The 26517-nt window shown below is 35.6% G+C and overlaps 2 protein-coding genes across 10 annotated transcripts in view; both read right to left on the reverse strand.

Annotated features, from left to right (window-relative positions):
• Window positions 1-3623, reverse strand: part of LOC100187262 (agrin) — a 56893-nt gene extending 53270 nt beyond the window's left edge. For 3 of the 9 annotated variants that reach the window (XM_026835665.1, XM_026835661.1, XM_026835662.1), the window contains exons 1-3: window positions 2796-3618; window positions 2311-2448; window positions 1930-2050 (exon numbers count right to left, since the gene is read on the reverse strand). In XM_026835665.1, the coding sequence (XP_026691466.1) occupies window positions 1930-2050; window positions 2311-2448; window positions 2796-3089 (553 nt within the window). In that variant the 5' untranslated portion in view covers window positions 3090-3618. Of the gene's footprint in view, window positions 1-1929; window positions 2051-2310; window positions 2449-2795 lie in introns of all 9 variants that reach the window. The other 6 variants (XM_026835664.1, XM_026835663.1, XM_026835666.1 and 3 more) reach the window with 5 other exon arrangements.
• A 987-nt stretch (window positions 3624-4610) lies between these two features.
• On the reverse strand, window positions 4611-25891 carry LOC100177029 (FERM, ARHGEF and pleckstrin domain-containing protein 1). The gene is made up of 22 exons (XM_009861205.3): window positions 25718-25891; window positions 20168-20315; window positions 18858-19034; window positions 18300-18435; window positions 17858-18005; window positions 17512-17613; window positions 16519-16691; window positions 15891-16035; window positions 15055-15148; window positions 14612-14782; window positions 11994-12083; window positions 11444-11583; window positions 10224-10313; window positions 9744-9965; window positions 9138-9324; window positions 8689-8876; window positions 8274-8432; window positions 7740-7926; window positions 7259-7431; window positions 6915-7022; window positions 6361-6512; window positions 4611-6007 (listed from the first exon to the last, which is right to left on the reverse strand). Exons 1-22 carry the CDS (start codon window positions 25784-25786, stop codon window positions 5929-5931), a joined length of 3138 nt encoding a protein of 1045 aa, XP_009859507.1. The 5' UTR covers window positions 25787-25891; the 3' UTR covers window positions 4611-5928.
• Between the last annotated feature and the right edge of the window lie 626 nt (window positions 25892-26517).

Below are 26517 nucleotides of genomic sequence, written 5' to 3' on the forward strand. Positions count from 1 at the left end.
AATCCACGCAGAGCAAGAAGCTGTAATTAACGCATGTTGGTCTGTGAAACGGTCAATAACCGGGTAATTACTGAAACGGTTTCATCAAAGCAGTTACTGTGAAAAGCACGAGAGGACAACGACTTTAACGAGCGGTTATTTTGATTGCCTTGCACCGGATAATTTGCCAAACAAGCACGCTTTTACAAACGACCGTGCAAATTGAATGCACGCCCGTTGTAAAACAACTGAATAAAAATAGGTGTGATAATCCCACGCTAACAGCTTCAACAAATACTGTGAAAAACAAGCCGGTAGGCAGCTGTATCTCTATACACATATTCATTATCATTACAGCGTCGACTCACAATTTCAATTCTAACCGTGACCTTTTCTGTTACACATTTTTTAACTTTCCCAGACGTTTTAGACCAAACTTTCATTATAAAGAGAATAACTCGCAGACGTATGAACGATGAATCACACATGATGCACCAACAGTAAATGCGACGTAAACAGGTTTCGAATTTTGACTAAAAACATACCAATCTTTTGAAAACAATAGCTCAGAAAAAAAAGGTAAAAAGTCATTTTTTCCAGCATTTAAAATTCATTTAGAATGCTGCAACATTCTGCTATAGTTCGGAACATGTTTATTGCTTGTTAAAGTTGCCGAAGTCGTTCGTTTTACGACCAGTAACTTCATTCATGGTGACCGGTGTAAAGGTCGTCTAGTTATTGACATTCTGACGCTTTATGTAACCGCCAACGAGCACGGATATGTATTGGAACTTTACAAGTAATATATGACCTAGAGGCCGTTCAAAAGGGCATGGCGCTGTGGCAAGTTACAAGCTCACAAACTGGTTATTATTCTAATAATAATAACTTAATTTGTCTCTGCGATTTCGGTAGGGAAAATTAAAAAATATTTTAAACAAAAAAAAGGATATAGCGACAAAACAACAGTTGTTAAAACACGCTTACAGTGATTCGATTGATTTTGAAATGTAGCGTCTAACATAACGCCGACTGCTACAATAGATTTTGTCAGCCAATCAGGCATAATCCAGCAAACAACAAATAAAGCGGAGACCACTAAACCTACAACGATGAGGGACGACGCTCAGCTTGTAAAGCCGGAAACCAAAGCGACGCTCGCGCCCTTCGACGTGCGGCCTCTTTCTGGCGAAAAAGGGAATCATAGAACTGCACAGGTGCCTTACGGCGGGATACCAAACGTCATGCGGCGTAACTGCAAATTCAGCCCGATTTCAGAGCTGGCTCGATACCTATAGGCGGCAAGCGAACAGCTCAATTGAAATTCCTTTATTTATCCAAAGCGCTCTGTTGGAAGTAAAGCGCTTGAGATTTCGCGAGGCGCTGGCAGAAGAACCGGCTTTGATAAACCAAGTATCGGCAAACAAAAAGACCCCCGGAAGAATTGCACTTCAGCGGGGCGCGAAGTGCTTCAAGCCCGCGGAAATTCCGCCGAAGTCGAGTATCGTTTGAGCGAACGAGTAGCAGCGTGTCAAGTTTAAGGGCTCGTTTCCCAAAACATGTCGGCCGCTTGTTCGTGATGGATTAGTTCCGTATCTATAATTGCCGCTCCTGGCTACGTAGCGTTCGGCCTTTGTCCGCAATTGAGCGAATCGCTCCTACGTAGTTGCTATAGGCAAGCCTTAGAGCTGATTCACGAAATTTAAAACCATAAGAGCTATTCAACTACAGTACATACAAAACAGAACGGTGATACAAACGGTATATAAATACAGAACACTTTGTAGAACATGTACGTATAGAACTATCTACTCGACTATAGTATATATACCTGTACTGTCCCACTACTTCGTATACCAACACACATACACCTAACTGATAGTATGGGGCACTGCACAACCAAATCAACATATCCCCACGACACATACAAATACAAACACTCAGACTTACCTTCTATGACCTTCTGTGTATTCTCCAAGTTTTTCAAAGTGATTCGATCCAACGAAGCAGATACGACGAGTCGGTTGTTTAATTTATTTAAAAAGAAGATTCTGGTGTCTGCCCGTTCCACCTTGTTTACAAAAAAAAAACAAAATAATGTCGAAATATGCTTAGTCGGAAATTTGATTGTTAGGATTTCAAAGTGTTTGGAACGAATATGTAGATATACATTCTGAAACAAGTGTTCACAAAAGTATTTATAACTTTACTTATAATTGGTAAAAACTTTGACAGTTGGTTTTATTCGAAAGAAGAATGAAACGTCCACCAATTAGAAAAGGAACTAATACAATTTGAAAAGATTTTTAGGTTCAAAAACTTGGTACTTACATTTGACTTGCAAAAAGCAGAGTTTCCAAGTCCATATACGTCAACGTACTTCTTTTTGTACATAGAGGTCAGAATGCCTTGCTTCTGGATCGTTATGAGGTTCATCGCGAGAGAGTTTCCTTTCATGACTCGCCATATCTGGACAAAAACAGAGTTTTACTGCTTGTTACTTATAAAAAAAACATTCATAGTACATTTGTATATATCAATGTTGAATAATATGGAATACCGTTAGCTCCTAAATTCAACTAAAACGCGCGTTGTAAGAAGAGGGTATATGTATATGTAATTCTGTAAATATTCTTTGTTTACTACCAAAAGGGACGAGAAAAAAGAATAAAACATGGACCATCTTACCCCACCATTGTATATTGTACGTGTGTACATTTAACGCATAATGTGCAAGACATAGTGTATGATTAAGTATGAAAAAAAACGCACCGAACAAAAAGCGTTTTAACACCTTACATAGCGGTACTACTTACTTTAATGTTGCATTTATAAGAGCCTGCTCTTATTACGTCACAGTACTGTACTGTCCCAGTGAGAATAACAGTCGAAGTTGAATTCTTTTCGGTTGTTGTACGGTCCAAGCATTCAACTGCAGGTTGAGGGTCCATTGAAAGCATTACTGCTCGTTTGATGCGGTAGCATTCAGCACCAGTGTTTATCAAATACAAGAACGACAGTAATAAGATTAAGGTTCTAATGTACATAGTCATGTTCGTTCGCCCGCGACACATTTCCAAATTGAACGAGATTTTGGTCGAGCCGGGCATTTGGTGTTTTAAATTGCGGTTCACTCGCTCCCACGGGTATCCAACGGCACACAGGTCACAGGTGTTTGAATCGGTGTGTTTATATATCCGTTGCGCTAGTCCATGTAATCAGAGAGTAAACACAACTATGCGCACATTGCACAATACCCTGAACTACAAATGAATCTCTGATAACGTCTTAGCCAGAATTTAAACACTATATTTATACAAAACATAAAACTTCCAGTCTAATTGGTGTATACACCAACTAAGCTTTTTTAAATGGCCAGTATGAACCATAAGCCTGCCGCTATAGCGTGCCTTGTTGACTTTTCAAATTACGAAATGGACCTGTTTCTTAACAGCTTTGTCTCCTGTCTCTGGTACTTGGTCGGCACCTGTTTGACTTCTAATTTCACGCTAATATGGAACTTGACACATTTATATTCTAACGGTAACAAATGCGCTGCTACCCTGGCTTACTTTCTATAGATAATTATTAAATAATGACAAATCGCCAATTGCGCCAATTACACGGTAACTACCGCAATTTAACTGACGCCTGCGTTCCATCTTGTGCTCGTAACAGCTAGAGTCTGCCTGACAACACAGCGAAGCAGAAAAGCTTCTGCCAAACAATTTCGGAATCCGGCCGACGGCAGAAGAAGCGCGCGAGTAAAAGAAAAAGGCGATTTTTCCTACGTGAAAAGTGATGCCCTGTAGCATTGCCGTGCGGGATTTTTTCAATTTTATTATATCCGATAAGCGGCGTTAAAACCACCGTATTTATTCTGTAGTGCGTGGTTTTTAGAAAGCATCGCCATTATTAAATATTAAAGTGCTATAGTAGGGTGGGGGAAGATGGGACACCTTTAGCACATGATACACAAATATCCTGATCGTGTTTTAAACAATTAACAACGGTCTAAGGGAGTTGTGAAGGCACAATTTTATAATTCTTTGAATGTTCTTTGTTTACTACCAAATTGGACGGGAAAATAGAATGAACAGGTGTTCCATCTTCCCCCACCCTACTATAGTTTTTAGATTACCTTTCAATTAGATCATGTTTAATATTTTTCTCTTACTCGAGTCTAAACAAACACTTACAAAATATAAATGTAACATATGTGACCTCGCGTAGTGGGGCAAATTTCACCTTTTCAGCTCGGGTATTTTCCACTCTAGTTTAAACTTACAAACGTTACGTCAAAGACATTCTCTATATGTGTTTCATATACATCTCGCGTCCGCTTACGGGCATTGAACCCATTATATAATCTTGGCTGGATGCGTGTTCACCAATTTAGCTCAAAGTTGTCGTGTATATGAATAAGTATATGAATGAATAATGAATGAATGTAACTTGCTTTATCCTCGCGTGGCCGGTAAACGACAGTCGTTATAACACGGGTGTTTTGTTTCATAACTTATGTTCAGTTACAGCTCGTGCCAGTTTACAAGTTACCACGTATGTATAACTTTGTAAATGATCGTTTTTTTTATGGCTGACAATTTTAGACATCATATATTATCACACTGTTATTCTGAAATCATTTTATTATTTCTCCTTGGTGAATGATTGGGCACAAGTGTGCAATTACAGCGACAAATTCTGTACAGCAGGGTAAAAAATCAGCGGGTGATATTATTTGCACCGTTAACTCAAAAGCACTCATGGAATTACAAAAACTCACAAACTGTTATTGAAATACAAATCTACGTCGAGCTGCAAAAATACGCTCTTGTGCTTTTGAAACCAAGAAAATACGATTAGTTCATTTTCTAGCATTTTTTTCGCGCAGTTTTTTTGGTGCATAGATGATTTAAAATATCTGATGCGAAAATTTTATCAAAAATTAATGCCAAAAAGTTGGGTCAACAAAAATATATAGATTTTAATCGTCATTTTTGAATGAAAATATTAACTTCGCTGAATTATACTAATGTCAGTAACACACGATTTGAAAGTCTTGCACTATACGATCAGCAATTTGAAAAATAAAATTTTAAGATTAACGAAAAACGCGGTTTAGATGAGATAAAATATACAAACATCTATTTACACTTAAACACCTTTGTTTCAGGAGAACAAAGGCAAGATAAAACAATGTTTTGCCAACGGGTTCCACTTACTACTAACACGTACCTTCTACATTAAAATAATAAACTAAAAAAAGTTTTCCACTTGAAAATTACTATAGTCCAATGTTTTAAAGAAAAAAAAAAGTGAAATTTAGGAAAAAAAAATCAGTTACTAATAACTTGAAAATTCATGATAAGTTATGGTTAAGTTAAAAAAAAATGTATAGACTAAATACTAGGGCTCTGAAAGTGATATTTTATTTTACGTAGTTTTAATTTGTGAACATTTTATAATTTTTTAAATTTAAAATAGAGTTTAAATTGTGGGCTATAGTGTAAAGAGCCGATAGTAGACAGACTATACAATGCACTCAGGCCTGTTATAAGAAGAAAAAACGAAAATATATTTTATCAAAATGGATGTTAATTGCTCAATCTGTTAATCATGTCGTTAAAACAAAAAAAAAGTAAAAAAAAATCGGGGATAAAAATAATCGCATATTGTATTTAACACAATGAAAAACGAGATCTGGCTTATTTAATTATTGTGCAACTGTAAATAATTTGTTAAAATGGCTCTTCCAGCACCGTAGTGTACAGCTCCCTATGTGTGTGCACGCTTTTGTCAGTGTGGGTGCAAAAAACGCCTCAATTGCTCAAATTACACTTTAGAAAAGTAAGGTACATGGTAGTGAAAAATTACAAGCAGCGAAAAAAGTTTAAAAAAAAATATCTTTTTATAAACGGCAATCAAGTTTGCTGACGTGTCGATCTTCTATTGGTAGCTATCCATGCGACTGAAGAGACGGGTTCTCTGTGACGTCACAGTGGCACTGCTAATCACTTCAATCCATCTAAAAATATTAAAAATACTTTTCAAAACTTTTCTAAAAATATTTCTTCATTTTTTTTTTATTGCTTAATTTGAACATCGATGTTATAACGAATGGCGTTGCCTGCCATGCAAGAATACACACTTTTTATTTATTCATTCACTCATTTATTTACTATTTTATTTATTTATTCAACCATTTATTTATTCATTCATATATTTACTCTTTTAATCATTTTTTTTTTTGCTTTTTTAGAGAGAATTTTTTTGCTTTATTAGGAGTTAGGACACCAATGTTATATCGTTTGGCGTTGCCCGCCACACAAGAATAAATAGGTTTTATTTATTCAATTTATTTATTAATGCATTCGTCACCTGTTGTAAGTATATTGACTTTCAGCCCTGAAGAAATACACGTGGGTTTTAAACTTGAGTTTGAAAACGAAATCTTTCCGTATTCCATCGGCTTCAGTTGGTGAATTGATGGTGTAACCGAGCAGTGGAAGGCTTGCTAGTGGTGATTCATCCTATAGTGGAAATTCAATGTTTAATAAAAAAGTGTTCGTGTAGTATTAGAGGCAAAATTAGTATTATATATAGTAGGGTGGGGGAAGATGGAAAACTTTATTATTCTACTTTCTCATCCCATCTGTGTAGTAAACAAAGAACATTCCAAGAATTATAAAACTGTATCCTCATGAGTCCCATAGACTGTTGTTAATTGTTTAAAACACGATCAAGACATTTAGAAATTATGTGCTAAAGGTGTATCTTGATTTTTGAATATTGTGTAAATTAAATATTCTTTTTACCGGGAACCTGGGATTGAGGCCAGCGTTGGACTATTGCACAAAGACCAAAAAGTGTCATACATCAACAACTGGACTGTTATTTTAATAAAATACTGTACCAGCCATCAAACTGTTTACCTGGTTTGACTTGTAGAAGAATAGACAGAAATTGGTGAAAACAACCCACAACTTTTGCCAACCGTTTGAATTCTTGAATTTTCTCAACAAATATCCACTTAGTTGATTCTGTTGGAAAAAAGATCGAACTTTCTTGTTTATTTTTGTTATGTAGTCCATATAAATTGTAACATGTAAAGCCCATGTAAAATATTTAGCTTTTTATGTAAAAAACGTTTTAAACAAAAAATTTTTTTCAAAACAAACTTGGTTAAAAAACTTTTTTATAAACATTGTTTAAAAACTTAGTTTGAAAATTAAAACTGTTTTTTAAAAAAAGGAAAAATCGTAAAAGTTTCACCCACCTTTAGCGAGACCAGGTGATCCGACGAGCTGACACTTGTGTTGCGATGCCAACAGACATGCATAGTGGCGTTGGATCGATGCTGCATCGGGGGTTTCAATCTTTCCATCGAGTTACGAACCGAGCCCTCGCCATCTTCCGAGGATTGCTCCATGGAGAGGCGACTCAGAGATCCTGGAAAGAAGTCGATAATTTAATGATGATCTTTTATTTGTTTTAAGGACATAGGCGTTGCGTTAATCATTAGGGGTAGAGTCACTCCAAATTTTAAAATAAATCACCCTATCTCTCAACACCACAGTTTTAAACCTAAAACAGCTTTTACTTTGCTGTCAGGTAGCTAAACAACAAGCAGAGCTAAAGCAAAGTATATTTGCACTCACTACTTTAATCAAAAATAATAAAAAATTAATCACTTTATTCCACCAAAATTTAATCACTTTATCACATCAGTCATTTGATGAAATGTCTAGTAATCCCACCTGCAGCATTGTTAAGGGGCGACTCATACATTTCCATTTCTCTCCCAGCTCGTGCAATGGCGACACTGAAGTCCTCCAGCCATTTATCCATCTCTTCCTGCGTTGCTGCGGCAACGATGACCGTCTTGGAAGCGGAGAGAATACTGAAACAATTCGGAACCGCGCTCTCGCCTTCATTTACCTCAATCTAGAGAAAAATTAAATCTTGTAAGTAATTTTTGGTGGTTGACTTCAGCTCAGAAAATAAGATTTGTAAACTTTTTAGTTTTTGGAAAAATAGTAGTATTTTAAATAGGGTAAAATGTAATTATTCAGATATGAATTATTTTTTGTACAGTATATTTTGGCCTAAAATAAAAAATATATTTGTTGTGTGTTTTTTTTTTCCTAAAAAAAAAGAGATAACAATCCCTTGAATCAAATCCTTCACCCAAGGAGTTAAAATACATTTGTAAACAGAAGTGTTGGAGTTATGAACCTAATCTGACAAAAACCCTATGCCCTCAAGGGCCTTGTTTCAAATCTACCACTTACGATCATTCCTTGCAAAGGAAGTTCAGCATGGACCTTGAATTGGTTGGTAGAAGTGACCCCTTTGCTTGTATATACAAGGCAGTCAGAGAAGAGGAAGAAGAGTCTTTGTTGGAATCCTTTCCGCGATAATTTGTATAAACTTCCCTCTCTAATAAAAGTCTGAAGAAAAACCAATGATAAGAATTTCAACTATGCTTTAAAATTCAATAAAGATAAAGTTTTAGTTTAATTCAAAACTGGTCAAGTTTTTTTACGAACAGCCACCCACAGGTTATAGTTACTCCTGTAAAACAGAAATCACAAAACTCCTTTTTTTTGTCCCGATTCTTATCCTGCGGGATTCGTTTTTATCCAAAAAACGTCCAACATGTGCACACTTGTCAAATTTATGCTATGATTCAACCACAGCTCATACCCGGTTAGGTTTCAACAAATGTTCCACGCCAATCAAGTCACGTCTCAACTGCGCCATCTTCTGGAGGTTGTGAGCTCGCTTGAGACGCTCCTGGGTGGCAGTACAGAGCACACATGCTTCCTTGTAAGCTGATTGTAGATCAGGATGTTGCTGTAATGTTGATTCAGCCTCATAGTAGTTCATTAAGCCTGGAAAAATGTAAAAAATTGATAAAGTAAATACAAAAGTTAAACATAACAAGGCATCGTTTTTAAACAAACACAGTTATTCTTTTTATTCAATAAATCAATAAATAATATAAAATATAAACATAAATAAACTCAAAATAAATTTTGGATCTAAAAAATTTAAAAAAAAAAAAATAAAAAAATATAGAAAAAAACAACTTATACTACATTTCATTTCTCATTCGAGTTTAAAAAAGTGAATAAACAATAAAAATAACTCACGCTCAGTAATCAACTTGTAGTGTGCGATTCTCTGCATAGGTTTGAGTAGGAAAGAGTTGAACGGCAGGTAGCAAACTTTCTGTAGTTCAAACTCCCGGTACAGAGATTCAAACTTTGGTTCTGCGTCTCCAACTTCTTCAATTGCTGTGATGAGCGATTCACCATTCTCAAGCGAAGCAAGATATTTCTGTGTGTATGGGTGGCTTGAATAAAAAAACATTTTTGAGGGGAATATAAAAATTGTACAGTACTGTGGGGGAGAATGGGACAAAGTGAGAAAGGATATTTCTGTGTACATGGATGGTAAGAAAATATTTTACGAAAAATTATTTTTTAACAGTAAAATATATTTTAACCATAAAAATTATATTTTAGCAATATTTTGTCTCTTTAAATACAGTAACGAAGATCTGATAAATTGAAACAGTTTCTTTAATTTTTTGTTGCTGACCAATTCTTAGCTTTTTGTAACGATAAGGCAACGACAGTCATTATAACAAAGTTATTCTGTTTCATACACATCATGCCTGCCTACGAGTTACTTGTATGTAACTTTGTGAGTGATTATTTTATATTTTTTAAACAAAAAACGCCAAAAAGGTAAACCTTCAACACAAGCATGTGGCTCAACATCAGATCATCGACGAGTTGATCGTTGGTGGCTCCTGTTGATCCTCTCCCCTCCCAGGACGATAATCGATCATCCAAGGTACAGAGGAACTGCTGGTGAAGAGCCACAAGTGATCCGATTCCTCCAAAGAGCTGGTTCGCCGTGTTTTCGGGAAGAAGAGATTCAGAACCTTCTTTCTGTAGTGCTGACTTGAACCACTGGAAAAAGTTTAAAAAATCGTTAATTTTAATGTCACTTTTTATCACAGAATGTAAAGTCTAGCTAAATACCAGACGAAATGTCAAAAAACACTACTTTTTATACCAGATGAGCCGCAAAAACAATATTAACATTACGGTTGGTAGCAGAAGTAACAGAATACAAAATCTTAAGTTCGATAAAAAAACATAATTCAGAATTAAAAAGCATTTATAAATCCACAACACAAAGCAATAATCAAGTAAACTGGTACTTACTGTTGTGATAACTTCTAAATCTTTAACATATGTTCGTTCAGTTGTAAGTATTTCCTTTGCAATGTAGTAAGCTTGTGATGACGGGTAGCGCTGTAAGGATAAAATGTAAGGATGAAAATTAGAAACTTGCTGAAGTCAACGTGATACAATAAATTCCTAAATATCTTTATATTTAGGAATGCAGTAACTCGGTAACACGATTTTATGGAAATATGCGGTTTAAAAAGTTTTAGTCTGAATATGAGTAAACATAGGGGGCATGGGAGCCTATTTATATTAAGAGCCCTTGAGCAAAATAATGATTTATTGAGTACAGCATGGGTTTTAAGAGCTGCGGTTTAGAGTGTTGTGTGTGAATAAGTAGGACAGAGTGTTAGGAGTGTCAATTTGTTAAATTTAAATAAACTTAAGTGACATTGCATCCTCCCCCAAAAGAAAACACATTAATTTAAAGAATTCAAACACAGAGTCATTCACAAAATTTTGTAAACTTCAATGGCTAAAATAAAACCTTTTTATAGTAAAAGCTTGGTTGCTACTTGCTAGCTATGGCACAATTATTTTAAACTTGAAGTTACAGAGCCATTTAACACTTGGAGTGAAAGCTTAAATGAGATTGAAACAAAGGGATCAGGAAACTATTATTTATGCGAGTATGTTTGAAATATGGCTAAGATAAGAATGACATTTTCGACAAAACAAAACAGTTTGTGTTTCAAATTACTGTTTACAGGTAAAATTTTTAAACAACCCCAATTTAGCGGTTTTGGTTAACTCCCCATGTTTGGCAAGTTTTGTAAAATTATTATTATTTTAATTTCTGTTTAGTTAAACGATGGTAAACGTGCTGATTTTCATGCAGCCCATTAGTGACCACTGAGTTGGAGCAATGTATTTAAAACTGTCTTTAAAATAAAACTTATCACGTGTTTAGTCCGCTTACAGTTTCATCAATTGGTATTTAAACCAATCAATTGTTTATAAATTTGAAAAACCTCATTTACATTAAAACTAATCTAATGTTTTGTTCACATTAGAATTAAAACAGATGTTTAGTTTAAAGTTACGAAACGTTTTTGATCAGTTGTTCAGATAACGTTAAAACTAATAAGGTATTCAGTTAGAGACTAAAACTGATCAGTTGTTGTTTTAATCAAAACTCATTTACTTATCAGATGTTTAGTTCACATTAAAACTCCTTAGATGTTGGGTTAACTTACCGTTTCACTGCTCAGCGATGACGTGGACTTCAGCCCTCTAGTGGAGAGAAGTCCAGGAGGTGAAACAACGCTCGATGCAACGGATCCGTTAACCGAAAGTGCGGAAACTTCAGTGAGATCATTGGGGTCGGACATGCCACCTAACAGAAAAATCCAGTGTTTTTTAGAAAAAGGTAAGGATCTGGTGCTACGAAAATGTAACAAACAAAATCAAGTCCAACTAAATGTATTAAACAAATATATATTTCGCCGAAAAAGGTAAGGATCTGGTGCTACGAAAATGTAACAAACAAAATCAAGTCCAACCAAATGTATTAAACAAATATATATTTCGCCTACATCACATCGACACTCTCTTCTTCAAATTAAAATTTTCAAACAAGTGTCCTTAAGTTTTAGGTAACTAAAAATTCATGTTTATATTACTATGTTGCTTCTGCTACCTGGCAATGTAAAGACACACTGGACAAGACATATAATGGCCATTTCTACAACTCATTCATTCATTTATTGTTATCACATTAGGACTATTGTTGTAGGAAATATTTACCTGAATGTAGATTAACAGGGGATGGAAGAGGTGCCACTTGCTCAGCAGATTTTGACTCATTCTGTGACTCAGCAGTTTGAGCAGTGGTGTCTGAATATTTAAAAAAATGAGCTCATAACGTTTGTTTTACCAAGATGTTTAAAACGGTTTTACAAAAAATTCAACATACAATGTTTATGATTTTACAAATGTAAAAATGTTTGAAATAAAACAATTTACTAAAGAAAAAATGTAACATTTTTTTTTTGTTTTACAACTTTTAGAGACAGAAATTTTTTTGAAAGTAAGAAACTAGTTAAAACAGGTTTGTGTTAGTTTAATAAGTCAGTTATAACTAGTTAGAACAGGTTGTTATTTTAGTTGACAAAATGCAAAGTTACCTTAATGTTGAAGAAAAGGTTGTTAAAAGTATAATTTCCCAATCACAAATGACAAATTGTAGTAAATACCTGTAAATAACTCAACCTGCAACTTGAATAAAAGGTTCCATATTCTAAGAACACCACTGTTTCACCTTAAAACCTAAAACCTGCATAATTTCTGTGTATTTTTCCTTCTAAATTTTAAAACTCATTTTTTGCCTTGTTTAACTTATTCTGTTCAAAAGTTGAAGAAATATTTGTTTCAAACCTAACAGCAACTTTATTTTACACAAAGTAACTCAAAACAACGAACATAAGTTAATAGACACAGAAATTCCACCGTTCAATTGTAAAAAATGTACAGTTTTGGCTTGATGAACAAGTTCACAGTAAAAATGCACAATGAATAAAAATGGGAGATGACAAATTTAAAATGAACTTTGTGTGAAAGTTTTGGCTGAAATTTAATGACAAATAGTTTGTTTTTGGGCTCTTATCGTAAAAGGATTAAACTTGGTGGGTAAAACTATAAAAACATCATTTGTTTAATGCAAGGAACTGATATTTTCATGGCTTTATGGACTTTTATAATAAAAAATTTAAAAGCACGGATGCAGAAATTTACGGCTACCTTTTTTGGCAATTTTGCTACATTTTGAAACGGCTGAATTTCTAATCAGGGAAATTTGTTGACAAATAAAATGTTTTAAATCAGTAACACAGAAGGCCCGGCTACAAATGACAACTGAGAGAAAGGCGAGGCACCGCATCATGCAACATGCAGTTAATGGAAGAAATAAGAGCAAACAGCCAGCCTAACTCCTAACACAAGTCAGGAATTCTTTTAACCAAGCGCCAACAAAATCCGATTTAATTTAAACCAATTTTGTGTTGTTTTTTTTCTCACTGATTTTAGCAAAATTACAGCCAACTGCGAAAATTTCGACACTGATTCGAAAAGCAAAGCATTTCTTCTAGCACCTCACACCTGACCTGGTTCTCAAAGTTGAAGCGTGTCTTCATAATTGTGGTTTCTATACAACCCTGGACCAAAACTCTCGTTGTTGTTCGCGTTACGGCCAACCAGAGACACATTATTGTTGTTAAATCCATCGGAAACATTATAGAATGAGGTATCAGCTTCTTGCATGGAAAGAACATCCACACTGCTCGATAACTGATGTCTATTTGGAGGAGCTGTGTGCTGATCCAGTTTATCCACAGATAAAGACTCGCGGATTCGGTCAAACGAAGCTTCCATCTCAACTGCAAAGGAAGAAAGAGCATCGTTGCTCCCATAGTCAGGTGCAGTGTAGTGGTCGTCAAACTTCATGGCAATGGGTGTGAGTATGTTTTTTGGAGGTAGGATTCGCTTATTAGGGGTTGTGAGTCTGAATTCACCATCAGACATCATTTCGTCTTCATACATCTCGTTCTCGCTGTCGTCTAAATCCGACCCTTCGTTGGAGCCGTTACACGCGAGAGTTCTAGTGGCGATGTCGAGCTCATGGAGAGCTTTGTCGATATCGGAATCCATGTTCGATGTTTCAGCATCATCTGGGATAGGGGGGCGAGTTGGTACGGAGTAGAATCCCGCTTTTATCATCTTCTGTTCAAGTGCTGCATACTGGCTTGGTGTTCGTGGCTCTCCAACTCCCATACCAGGTATGCTAACTTCACTGGCAGAAAGACTGATGGTCTGGTTTTGATCATGGATGCTTTTCAATGCTGGGTTTTGGGGCCCAGCGCTCAGGTTTTTCGAGGCGTTAGATTCACTTCTTCGCGGCGGTTTTCGAAGTTTTACTTTGATGTTGAGGTCATCTGTGTTGATGTACTCCGCTGGAGTGTTTCCATTCATTTTCGGCCACTGACGAACTGGAGCAGGGGTGCTTCGTGCCGATTTAGGAGGTAAAGGGGGCGGAGAAGGGAATGTATCGCTTGTATCGTCGCCGTCGTCCTGCCCCGTTGGCGGTGGTGGGGGTGGAGGAGGGGGTAGGGGGTGACTGTTGTATTTATAGCTCGAACTACTGCCTGACCTGGTGGAGTTAGACCTGGACTTGCTTATTCTGCTGGCTGGGCTGTCTGCTGAACTGGTGTTGGATTTAAGAGTATCTCGCGCATTCTCACTGTTGTCATTTGTGGGGGAAGTCGTTACTATTACGTCGTGCCCGTTCAAGATATCAGGGCTTTTTAGTGACGAGCGATCACTGTTATTCGAGTTAATATGTCCGTCATGCATCACGCTGCTGTTGTTACCTGGTGCCTCGTCAGGCGTCTCATGGCTTGGCACCGATACTACGCTGCTGTGGAGGTGTTCACTTTCAACTTGCCACGCAGCAGTTGCCATGCTTGAAGGCGACAACTCCTCTGGTTTTTCTTCCTTTTGTGAATAAACCAAACCATCTCCTTTAGAAGCCATGGTTAAGTCTGTGGAAAAAGAAGCATTATTTTCAAACCTAAAAAAAGGGTATTTCCAAACTTTTGGGAAAAAGTGTTTTTCTACAAACTTCAACAAAAAAAAAGTCCTAAAAGAAAGAAAAAGAAGAAAACAAAAAAAAGTCCTAAACAAAGGCAGAATTGGGTCATCACCCCAAATTTAACAGCTAGTTTTATTTTAGGGCAGAATTGGCTCATACAACTAAGTTTTACTGTTACTTTTATTTAAATACATATTCAATGTAGTGTTAGTTGTTACACACCTGGTGTGGTTGTAACATGACCATTGACCTCAGCTTCTGTTTTGATTGGACTTGGTATACCAGAGTCGTCATGTTCCGTGGAGATTACTGACGGCTGTAACCAATGTTTCAATAATGAAGTAAAAACAATATTTTAATATAAAAATTTAAGGCTCCACAACATAAAACATAATTTGTTCTTTTTCATAGGAATGCGTGTCTAACTATTCCTACATCCCCCGGATTTTAGTAAGTTTGCCCTCAACATAGAAGTAAGCTGTTTTATTTTACATGGGTGAGGTGTTATTTGGGTAAGGTGCGATTTAAGCTAGATTTGACCCATCACCTCAACCCAAAAGTGGGATGTTCTATTCCAGTGCTCTTCAACCTTTTTTTGGTTGGTGAACCCCTAAAGTTTTTGCGACAAACTCATGCACCCCTGGTTGTTTTAACGTAAAACTAATGACGTTTCGCAATTACCAGTGATGCAAGATATGAAATTCATATAAAAAAAAACTGTAGGAAAGTGGCTAAGTTTGTTAAAAATGTTAAAAACTGAATATTACTGTTGAAGTTTGTGATGCACCCTTGTATACCCTTTTGTTTTGGTGTACCCCTAGCACATTTTGGTGCACCGTGCACACCGGTTGAAGAGCACTGTTCTATTCGATCAGGTGGTATATAAGTTAGAAGTGATTTAAGACAGATTCGAACCACTACCCCAACAACCCATTACTACAACACAGAGGTGGGCTGTTTTATTCTATATTGTTATATATGGGTGAAGTGTGATTTAGGCTCAATTTGGCCCATTACCCAAACACCCCCATTACTCCAACACAGAAGATGGTTCTTACCGTAACAGTTATAGCTGGAGAGTTAAACTGTGGTGTTCGGTTATTTGGTTGGATGGTTGGTTTCCTCGCTGAAGCTCGAACAAACGTTGTACGACGGAAGTTGCTGTTGCGTACTAACTCATGAAGCTGTTTCTGAGTTTTGCCGCTGGGTGTAATACGAAAATATGGTCAGTAATATAATTGTATAGGGATGTATATTCAAATGATTGTACAGGAAAATATGGTCATATCTAGGAATATTTTTAAAAAATATGGTCAATTATAAGGTTGTATAAAAAACATATTCATATTTGCAGTTGTGTAGGAAAATATGGTTAGTTCTGATTCGGTAGCATTTTTTATAAAGCTATGTTTAACATAGTACTTTCAGTAAATTTTAGGCAGGAAAAAATTATCATATTTAAGATTGAATAGGAAAATGTGCTCGGGTTTTAGATGGTAAAGGGAAATGAAGTCAATTTTTTATATAATTTCATATGTAAGTGATATAAAGTTCCTGGCTGTGATGTAACAGCCAGGCAAGGATAAGTGTTCAAGGTTATACAAACTTAGACTAACAAGAGAAGGCCTAATATTTAAGTTAATACATTATAGCAATTCCTATAGTGATACCCACAACATAACACACCTATATCTAAACGTAGATCCTCTCTTGATTATCTTTGGTTTTGGGGCTGGGTCTGGGTGAATTTCGAGTCGGAAGAATGCATGATACTCGATACAGTGACGCCAGAAGTTTTTACAAGTGTCTCGTGAAGCCATAACGAAAACTAGGATATCTCCAACATTTTGACCATTTTTCTATAATATAAATGAACGAATGTAACTTGTTTTATCCTCACGTTGCTGGAAAATTACATTCGTTATAACACTGGTGTTCACACACCCCGTGCCAGCTTACGAGTTACTATGTATGTTACTTTGTAAGTGTGTATAAATCCAAAGATTGTAATATGCTTGTACCATGCTACCAGACAGAAACCCACAAGTTATTCAGTAACAAGTGAGCTCTGCAAATATTAGCGGTGATAACAAAGGTGTTAAGTTAGGCATTGCCGGTAGTTAGGGATATACACTTAGGGTTTAGGAATTTAAGCTTCATAACTAACTCTAAACTGCAACCTGTAATGGCTTTAATTCACCCAATGGCACTTTGAAAAAAATATATATTTAAGTATAAATACCATATATGGAGAACCCAATTTAAAAAAAAAAAATTTTATCATATTTTACAGATTTAAAACACATTACAAATTCGACAAAATAAATTAATACCTAAACACAACAGTATAAATTTTATGCTGCATAAAACAGCAATGCGTAATTGGAAATAGAAATACTTTATTTTGCCTAATTTATTAAAATAGAATTAAAACATACTTTGAACACCTATATAAAAAAAAACTAAAAAAAACATGTTAAAAAATGTCTGACCACTATTTATATGTACGTATATAATATTTGACTGTTACGTATGTATAAAATGTCCGACTTTTATGATTGTATAGTATTAAATATCCCATTCATTATTAAAAATACAAGTTTTGTCTTTGTTTCACATTTACACAGCATTATGGAGACTTAATTTGTAACAAGACGCCATTACAATACAAAGACTTACGTCAACGCTGGTTTCAGTTCTTAGTTTGATCAGGAATCGTTTTTTCTTAAAGCTAAGTTTTCGGATTCGCGCCCAGTTAAACGTGTTGATTTTGGAATTGCCCTGAAAGTAAAATATTAAAAAAATGATCGCTGTCTTTAAAATACTATTACTATGTCATACATTTAAAAGCTAAATGTATTATGTATACATATATACTAGTAAAACCCAAATAAAAACCCATTACAGCACACTTCAAAATGATGATTTTACATATTTTTACAAGGTATATTTTACACTTCACACACAAAAAAAATAAATTCACTTTAAAAAAAAACTAAAAAAATATTAAATTAACTAGACTCACCCTAAACACCACGACCCCCATATGCGCCACTGCAAGCTTAATGTCGGTGTTTTCCTGGTCTTTCGCCGGTAGCAGCCTTAGTCCATATTGTTCAAGGCGACGAACAATGTCTAGAAGGTGGTAGTCGGAGTCTGCTTTCGTTTCACCACTGAATTAGACAGGATATGGTTAGGTAAAATTCATGAAAAAGAGTTGAAATTTGCTATTTTGCTAAGTCGCTTGTTTCACAACAATACTAAATTGCTATTTTTACACATATTACAGATTAGCAAAAAAGTAGCCTTGAAAAAAAAATTATACCCTTGTTTGTTGTTTGGCTTAAGGTGCCAAAATTTCGCAAATCTTAACAAAAATAACACATTTTTTAAATCCTAACAAAAACAATATATATTATATATATAACATATAGGCAACTTTGTAAAAATGAAATACTTTTTCTTACGTTCGAATTTTATGATTTTCGGAAACTTTGACGAGCAAATCATGCTCGTTCATGTCCACTAGTGGGGGTAAGAGCTTAAGATCTCGTAAGTAGGATAAGTCGGAACAATCGAATGAATTCCAATCTCCGAACTCAGCTGTGAGACAATGGATTCAATTATTGGCAGATTGGGATTAACTGCTATAAATTATTAAACTTGTTCTTTCGATATTCACTAATAACAAAGTACACAACATAGAAACAATGTACAGTATTTGAAAAACGGTGCTAGTGAAAAATCCTCACACTACATTATCTGCTAACTGCCGAACCTAACCACCAACCTCTAAACCCCAAACCCTATAACCACTAGTCCCTCCCCCTAACTACCAACCTCCAACACTAATCTATAACAAATCAAAGGATTCTTCACTAGTGCTGAAAAAGAAATAAACAAGTCTTGCGTGAAGAATCCTCCCTCTATATAACCCCTATAACCCTTAACTACCAACCTCGAACACTTTCCACCAGCTTAATCTGTAATGTATTGGTAAAAAAAGCAATAGACAAAACCCTTACATTGGGCTATGTATGAAGCCATGACCACCAATGTGTTCTCATTACAAGGTAGCAGGCCATCAACAATATCCTGCTTAACTTGTAAAGCAAACAAGTAGCGGGTATATTCCTCTTGTAGTTGACCGGGGTCTGGTGGGAAAAACTTGACCACGAAGTGTAGAACCACATTGCTGATGTCTGTAGGATATTATAGGTAAAGTTTCAAAATAAAAGAAATTTTATTTAAAATTGGTGAGATCCTAGAGGCTAAATGTGTCTGTACTGTAGGGATATAATGGTTAAAGTTTGAATTGAAAACATCCCATTTTACATGGGCAAGGTTTTTAAATATTAAATTGAAAAAAAGGATTTATATTTTACATGGGTGAGATTCTATATTAAGGTAAAATCGCTAAAATGTGTCTGTAGAAATATTATTGCTTTCAACATTTTAAATTGAAAGAAATTTAATTCTACATGGGTAAGGTCCCATGAGCAAAATGTCTACAGACCAGAATATAGATCTAATTTTAACTCATTAGTCTTTATTTTACCCATTTCCTCAATTAAAAGCAATATTGAATTCATTTTGGGGATTTAAGGAAGTATGCTAAAAAGGCATTTTTTTGTCAACTGAAAGTTTCTGATACAGCAAGCAATTAAATGGAACACAAGAATGCAACCAAACGAACAAAATTCTTTCAGCCTGTCATAAAAGTCAGTGTGAAGTAATTTCCATGTGAAATTTCAGTTTTACAGTGGCAGCATATGGTGAGACAAAAGTGTTTCACACAGAAACTGGATACTGGCTGTTTATATTACACAAGCTTAAACCAACAGTTGCTCGTAAATTTTGGTTCACTGCTTGCCATAAACTTTTATATAAAAAATCTTTAGGTACATATAATACACCAGTACTTTACAAGCAAAGGGATTAATAATGAATGGTTAGAACAGATTGCAAAAGAAAAATAGCCTATATAAGCGCATTGTGACTGGTATGCAAAAGTCCAATGACTCTCTAAGCTTTCTACAATGTCTCCCTTAGACAATAGAAACACCTAGCAGATTATACACAAGTTAATAAGTATGAATATTATAGTTCTGTATAGGCCTATCCATTTATCATGCAAAGTTAGAACTAATCTATCAGAATGTATTCATTAAAGAATTATTAATAAATAGATACTTTATTAGTTTTTTTCTAGTTATCAATAAAGTAAAACTATTAAATTGATCTAACAAATTGTCCACCTTAAAGAAAATTGATGCAACTAAATTAAACCATTACTTTATAAACAGTCATCGCGTAACATGCAATTCATCCGTACTTGTAATTTGGCTTTTGATTTTCTTAAGTGGATCCAAAAAGACTCTGTTTCCTTGCCTGTCTGTGTATTGGATGCCAAAGTAATCGGATTCCAGTAAATTGATATCCTTCATTACTGACTGTAGGAGCATGTTACCGTAGCTTTTAACCTGTGGAAACAATCACTTAGATTATCTAAATAAAAACAAACTATTATTACAGAGGCCTACCAATGATTAATGACAATTACTTAATTTTTTTCAATAATCAAAAACTACTCACTAAAAAAGGCTTACTCACTTTGCAAAAGGTATAATGTTTGAATATTATTCATTTAAAAAAACAACCCGTTATAAAGATAGTTTTGCTCAATTTGCAAAATGTATAATGTTTTTAAATTATTATATAATTATATATGATACAAATTCATAGTTTAAATATAATAAATATAACTTAAAAACAATCTAAAACAAAAATAGTATTACAGCTAAAAATGTTGGAACAAAAATAAAATGTCGGTTATATAACAGACATTATATTAGGAGTTTAATAATAGCTGTGCTACAAGCCACGATTAACCATAATATCACATTAAAATTAAGCTATGGGTCAAAATAAGTTTGTGGTTATAAAATGAATGTAATCCCTGCATGCTAGCAGTTGGCATCTACAATTAACCACACAGTTTTGTATGTAGGAAGGTGGGAATTAAAACAGGATGTTGTTAGAAGTGATCATTTCCCATTAGAGTGCAGAAGAGCAACAGACAGGAAATACTTGAACAGATTCAAACTAACAATCAATTGTAGCTGGCAAGAGATATAGGAACATGTGAGAGAAATTGATTAAAAATAGATCGCTGTTTTACACTGGTGTGTGAGAAGTGACACTACTATTTTCTACCATTTCCCAGTGTAAACAAGTTTTCTGTTATTAAAATTTAAAGAATTTAATAATTTTTACATTACTGTGGAAACATTACTAAAAGATGTTATTTAATATGTATTACATAAACTTAAATATGTAAAGCTCATGTCAAAAAGTAAGTCTTAATGACAACTTAACGACAAGAGCCAATTCATAAGTTTAGTAAATACACAATAGATATATATATATATACAATCCAATTTATAGTGTGGAAATATGGTAGTGGAACTATTGTGTAAACGTTACAAATGAATTCGGTGCGCGTGAAATATGCCACAGCTTGACCAATACAAACGAGCTGTTTCTCTTGCTGTTCAGACAAAGGCGGTGGATCGGTAAAACAAATGCACACGCTGTGCTCAGTGGCGATTGTAAACGCTGACGAATTCGAGACGAAGACAGCTCTGTTACGTCACAAACGGCACCGTGATTCAACAGCGATCGGGCGAAATACGAGATCACGCGACGGAGCAGTGCTTCCCAGTAATGACGGATCGATAAGATCGATCACGCGTGGTTTTTTGATTGGCAACACTAAGCTCCTCTTCACGGTGAAACGCTTCGCGGTTAAAACACATTAAATTGAAAGAGCGGCTTTAAAGAGCAAAAGTACACGTCCGTAAAGGCACTGAAGTGGTCGTACATTGTATTGATCGAGGGATATAGCCGGTGCTGCTTTACAGTCAGTTGCGTGAAAATTTCTTAAACCAAGTTCGTGAGTTTGAATGTCGACGCTGCCGATGGCTGACAAGTGAAAAGAGAGCGACTTCGGGACAATGTCGTCACCCGCGCTTGGTTTAACTTAAGCCCTTCTCTTGAAATCCGAACAAAAGCCGTCATGGTTCATTGCACAGAAGGCGAGGACGGCTTTAAATAACGTAGCGCTGCAACAGGAATATATTGCACCAAACTCTATACCTTTCCACGGTAGAAGTAATAATATGGACGCCAAAACGGGAGAAAAGAAAAGGGATAGATTTTGTAAGCCCAATTTCCACGTGCGGTTTGCTATGAATGGAGAATAATTACGTCATTGAAATCGAAATTACGGGGCGTATATCAAAATGGCGGCAAAGGGACAATGGTTGGAAACATTCAACACAGCGTCTGGTATTCACCAATACACGTCGGCAAATAACGGCCGGTGGGAAACTATTTTAATCGAGGTGTTTGAGAATCTTGGCAAGCTTGCAAACCATAACTCGGTCCCAGGGGATGTAGCTATTTTAGCAGCGCATTGGAGAAGCAGTCAAGACGTCTTACGGTCTATTTTTGTTATATATACTGCAGCTTTCGAAAGTCACAATCCCTTGACATTGACTAAATCGGTTTAATTGAATTTAGGAAATGGTTTATTTGAGCGCTTCAACAGCGCAAAACAGAGTTTTAATCGCCATTATTTTATCGATCAAAATGTGATTCCTATCGACCGACGATGTACTAGTGGGTGAGAATGTGAAAACATAAAAGTTTTACTGCTGTGGTATGCGAAGGGAGCTTACTACGTTATTTGTACAAAAGTGACATCATTTTATGATGTCTCGCAAAAATGATACGCGCTCTTGTATTGGCATCATTATTTAAGTGGCAAAAATGATAAAAAGGAGTAAAGGTCTTAGCTATGCGTATTTACACTGAGACAATTGCGATGTACGGGCAATTGGGCCGACATCAATTAACGCTGGCTTATTAAACTAGTAGCGCCATACAAGTGGGTAGGCAAATTGCCCTCTCAGTTGCTAAGCTTGAAGTGTCGATTAAAATGAGGTCGCACAGTAGGACGGCAAACTGACGCAGCAGTAGGACGCGCTCGGTCGTAAATTTTGCTCTTTTACATCAACCTCTATGCAATGTAATAAGTCGTTGAGACGATTTTGCACATGCATTGTGTTTAAATTTACTGCTAATTCTGGACAATTATATGAACAACTAAAACTCTGATGCGCCTCTTCTTTAGATGGTAATTCAAACATGTCACGACTGCTTTTAATTTGGATGTTTTGGTTTCAAACATGAAATGTGGTTTGCAATATATACCACGGCGGTAACTCGTTTCAGGCACGACTTTAAAATGCGGCCAACTAGTTTGCTCTTTGCGTCACTTTTCGTTTGATATTTTGACGGAGAGTGACAGTTTCGAGTGCAGGTGATTATCTTGAAAGTAAGATGTGACGTGGCGGTTGTAAAATACCGTCGGCAGTCTTTAATTTGAAGAAATCGATGTAGATTACAGAAAATCAAACTGCAGATACTGCATAGTTCAAAATACCGTTAATAGAAGTAGGAAATGTAGTCGTATTAAAGTTTTTGTTGTTGATTACCAAAATACCCCATTTTAACTTTGTAAACGCAAAATAGCCGATTTTTTTCCTATGAGAATAAGTCATTTAAAGAAGACATTGCGCTTGCAGCTGGGGAAACGCATCTGGTGTATTCTCACGAAGATAAAGTTGTGCGGCCGTCGGGTTCAATGCCATTAGGAAACCGAAGGACAATTACGAAGCAGTGTATCGGCAAGCGGATTGGAATGCGCTGTGTGGACTGTAGTGGTTTTATAACCACGGCCAGTAATCAAGACAAAGTAGTAATAACAGTCATCAGCGGTTCCAGTAGTTTTAAGTGCTGCGTTGCAGCTGGCTGGATTTAGAGCGTGCGGGTAGTGCTGGCGGTTTAGAATTACGCAATCTTGGTTTTGTGAAAGGCCCTCTGTCCCACCTCGTTTTGTTCGCTCCAAAACTCGGTTATATAAACACAAATCTCGGACATCTAATCTCACAGCCCTGGACCCGCGCTGCTTTATTACAGGGGCGCGAAACAATGATAAAAGTGACGTCACAAACAAAGCCGGATACGTAAGTTAGCGCCGTTGATTAACCGTCACCATTGGAAAGGGGTCGCGCGGGTAGTGAACGTTTGAAGCATTAGGAAGGTGCGAGTTGCATACGTCAAATGTGTTATCGCTTTGTGAATGGACAATGGCGATTACTGTTGGTCAGGATTTCCTTTACTGGCCATATTGGTAATCAGTTGGAACTCACTTTTTCATTGGTCTGGTGGGAAAGTCACTGGAACATATTTAGAAAAAGATAAAATAGGATTACATTTTTAACAAAAAAACACTAAAAGTACAAAAAAAATTTAATAAAAATTAAACAAAGAGAACTTGATTCTGACCAACACTCAAAACAGCAAGTTATCTATACAAGGCAGCAACATTGGGTAAAATGTACATACAACACTAGTTAAATAACTCTGTAGATTGCAGATTGTATATGAACACAAAGGCATACTGCTGCCCTATACAAGATTGGCTTGTGCAAACCAGCAGCAGCAGTAGCACACCAGGGTATTCTATTGTCAGCACTCATCAGTATCATAAATAAACACTGTCAAAGTAAGTGTCATATAAATAGGGAGTTTCTTACAGCAAGCATTATGTATCTATGTGGTTATACAAAGGGGTGAACTATAAAATGTAAAGTTTATTTAGCTGTATTTTACTTTGCTTCAAATTGTTTAATATTTCCTTCTAGTGCTATGTAGTTATCTAGACATAGTTATATTATCATACACAGCAAGACTGTCAAACTACAAAATAAAACTACAAACAATCTTATTATTAAAGATTACAGACCTTTTCCTAAAACTGACAATTAAATATGCTTCAAGGCATAGTACCTGCCCAAAAAGGTCACAAAATACATCACACGCATATAGACAATGACTTTAGATTCAATTAATATTTTATGACGTTAAACCTGACACCAAAATTGGTGATTCGTGATTGTAAAACTAATTCACTGTCACCCAATGTTGGCTGGGAAGTAAGAAATAAAAACGTAAATGTTTTTGAACGGCTAAAGCACAGAAAAAAGCCAATAAAAGAGCATTAGCTATTCAAAAATACTGCCAGCAACAGTTAAAATATATATTATAAGTCTATCACACCACAAAGCCATGGAAATAAATAGGATGTTCACTAAATAACATGTATAATAGAGTTTGTATTTTTGGTGACTGGTGATAGTACTGTACTATAGCACAGAAATGCAATAGACTTTAACTAATCTGTAGCTAGTTTATCCATATGTCAAAAAATGAACTTTAAACTATGGGACATGTATAGGATTCTGGATTACTAATTAACTAAAACATGAATAACAAAAAACTACTAAGATAATACAATTATACAAGAAAGAATTTGATGGCATTGAAAAATGGGAGTTTTAATAGCCGACTGTATATAATGCAGTTACCAGTTTAAAGCAATGCATGACGCTGCATTGTAAGTGCAGGGTAAGCATAATGAAAATTTATTTAACGCATGCAGTGTAAACAAGATCCTGTGGCCTGAATAACCCAGTAGCTAATCTTTATTGCCGTGTCTGATTCTTACATAATCATTAAGCCTTCTGCTACCATAAAAACCCAGAGCACATTGGAAAAACTAAATTAGATGTTACAAATTTTTAACACATTTAAAAAACAAATTTATAGGAAAAATTGCAACTTTTATAAATAGTTCTTGAAAAACTTAAACAGAAAATGGTCGAGATAATAAAAGCACTAAGTATAAAGTATAAACTTAATGTAAAACACATATTCAGTAAATTAGAATAATAAAAATAAAATATTTTTATCTCACTTTAACATCATATGTGTGAACAGAATGGTCCAACATCTGGACTTGAACTGTTGCCGATGAATGCGGCATTTTCGTTTCGTTTTCCGAAAATTTCCCTTCAGATATTAATGAAAATTACTTTAAACGGTAAAACCGCATTTTTTTCGAATTTTACTTGTAAAATTAAGTTCTGTAAATAAAAAAAACATAAACTCTAACAGAACTCGTTAAGAGACATATTTAATTTATCCTGACAGTAAATTCCTTCTGGAAAACTATACAAAGAAATACACGCTTGAAATACGACTGACTTCTTTCTACGCGAACTTCAAGAAATGATTACAATCGTACTTCCGAACAAATGACGTCATCGCAATGGCTCCCTCGCGAGGAGTTTTGCGGTCATGAACTTTTTTCGACCCCGTGCGTTTTTTGGCGACTGTGTGAAACTCAGTACAAGTTTATCTGGTTGTAACGGCACTAAAATAGTGCAAAACAATTAGATAAACTGATTGCTCGTTTAAAATGACCAAATAAACAATTGGTAGCCTAATGTACACGTAAAACTAAAAAGATTTACAAACTACAAATCTACTGACTGGACAAATCTTACATATACCAATCAGTTTCTAGTTTATAACAAGTCACGAGTTTAAAAATGACTGAATGCCGATTGCATAAGTAATTCGGACGTACACGTATTACATAGCAGCTCTGGGAGCAATTATTGACTTTTATGTAGCTGGCGATTATTCTGTGTGGGTGTTCCTTATCGTAAACTACGAGTTCTGAATGTTTAAACAACACACAGCGGGAAATAT

This window comes from Ciona intestinalis, chromosome 8 (genome assembly GCF_000224145.3).
Source record: "Ciona intestinalis chromosome 8, KH, whole genome shotgun sequence".
In the NCBI taxonomy this organism is placed as follows: Eukaryota; Metazoa; Chordata; class Ascidiacea; order Phlebobranchia; family Cionidae; genus Ciona; species Ciona intestinalis.

What these genes read in the sequence shown, in the direction of transcription:
- LOC100177029 (XM_009861205.3), bottom strand. Translation starts at nt 25,786, where the DNA reads ATGCCGCATTCATCGGCAACAGTTCAAGTCCAGATGTTGGACCATTCT. An exon ending in TTCCTTTGCAAGGAATGATC is followed by an intron (nt 7,927 to 8,273) that starts GTAAGTGGTAGA and finishes ATTTTTCTCTAG; the next exon opens with ATTGAGGTAAATGAAGGCGA. An exon ending in AGTCAATATACTTACAACAG is followed by an intron (nt 6,008 to 6,360) that starts GTGACGAATGCA and finishes TAATATTTTTAG; the next exon opens with ATGGATTGAAGTGATTAGCA.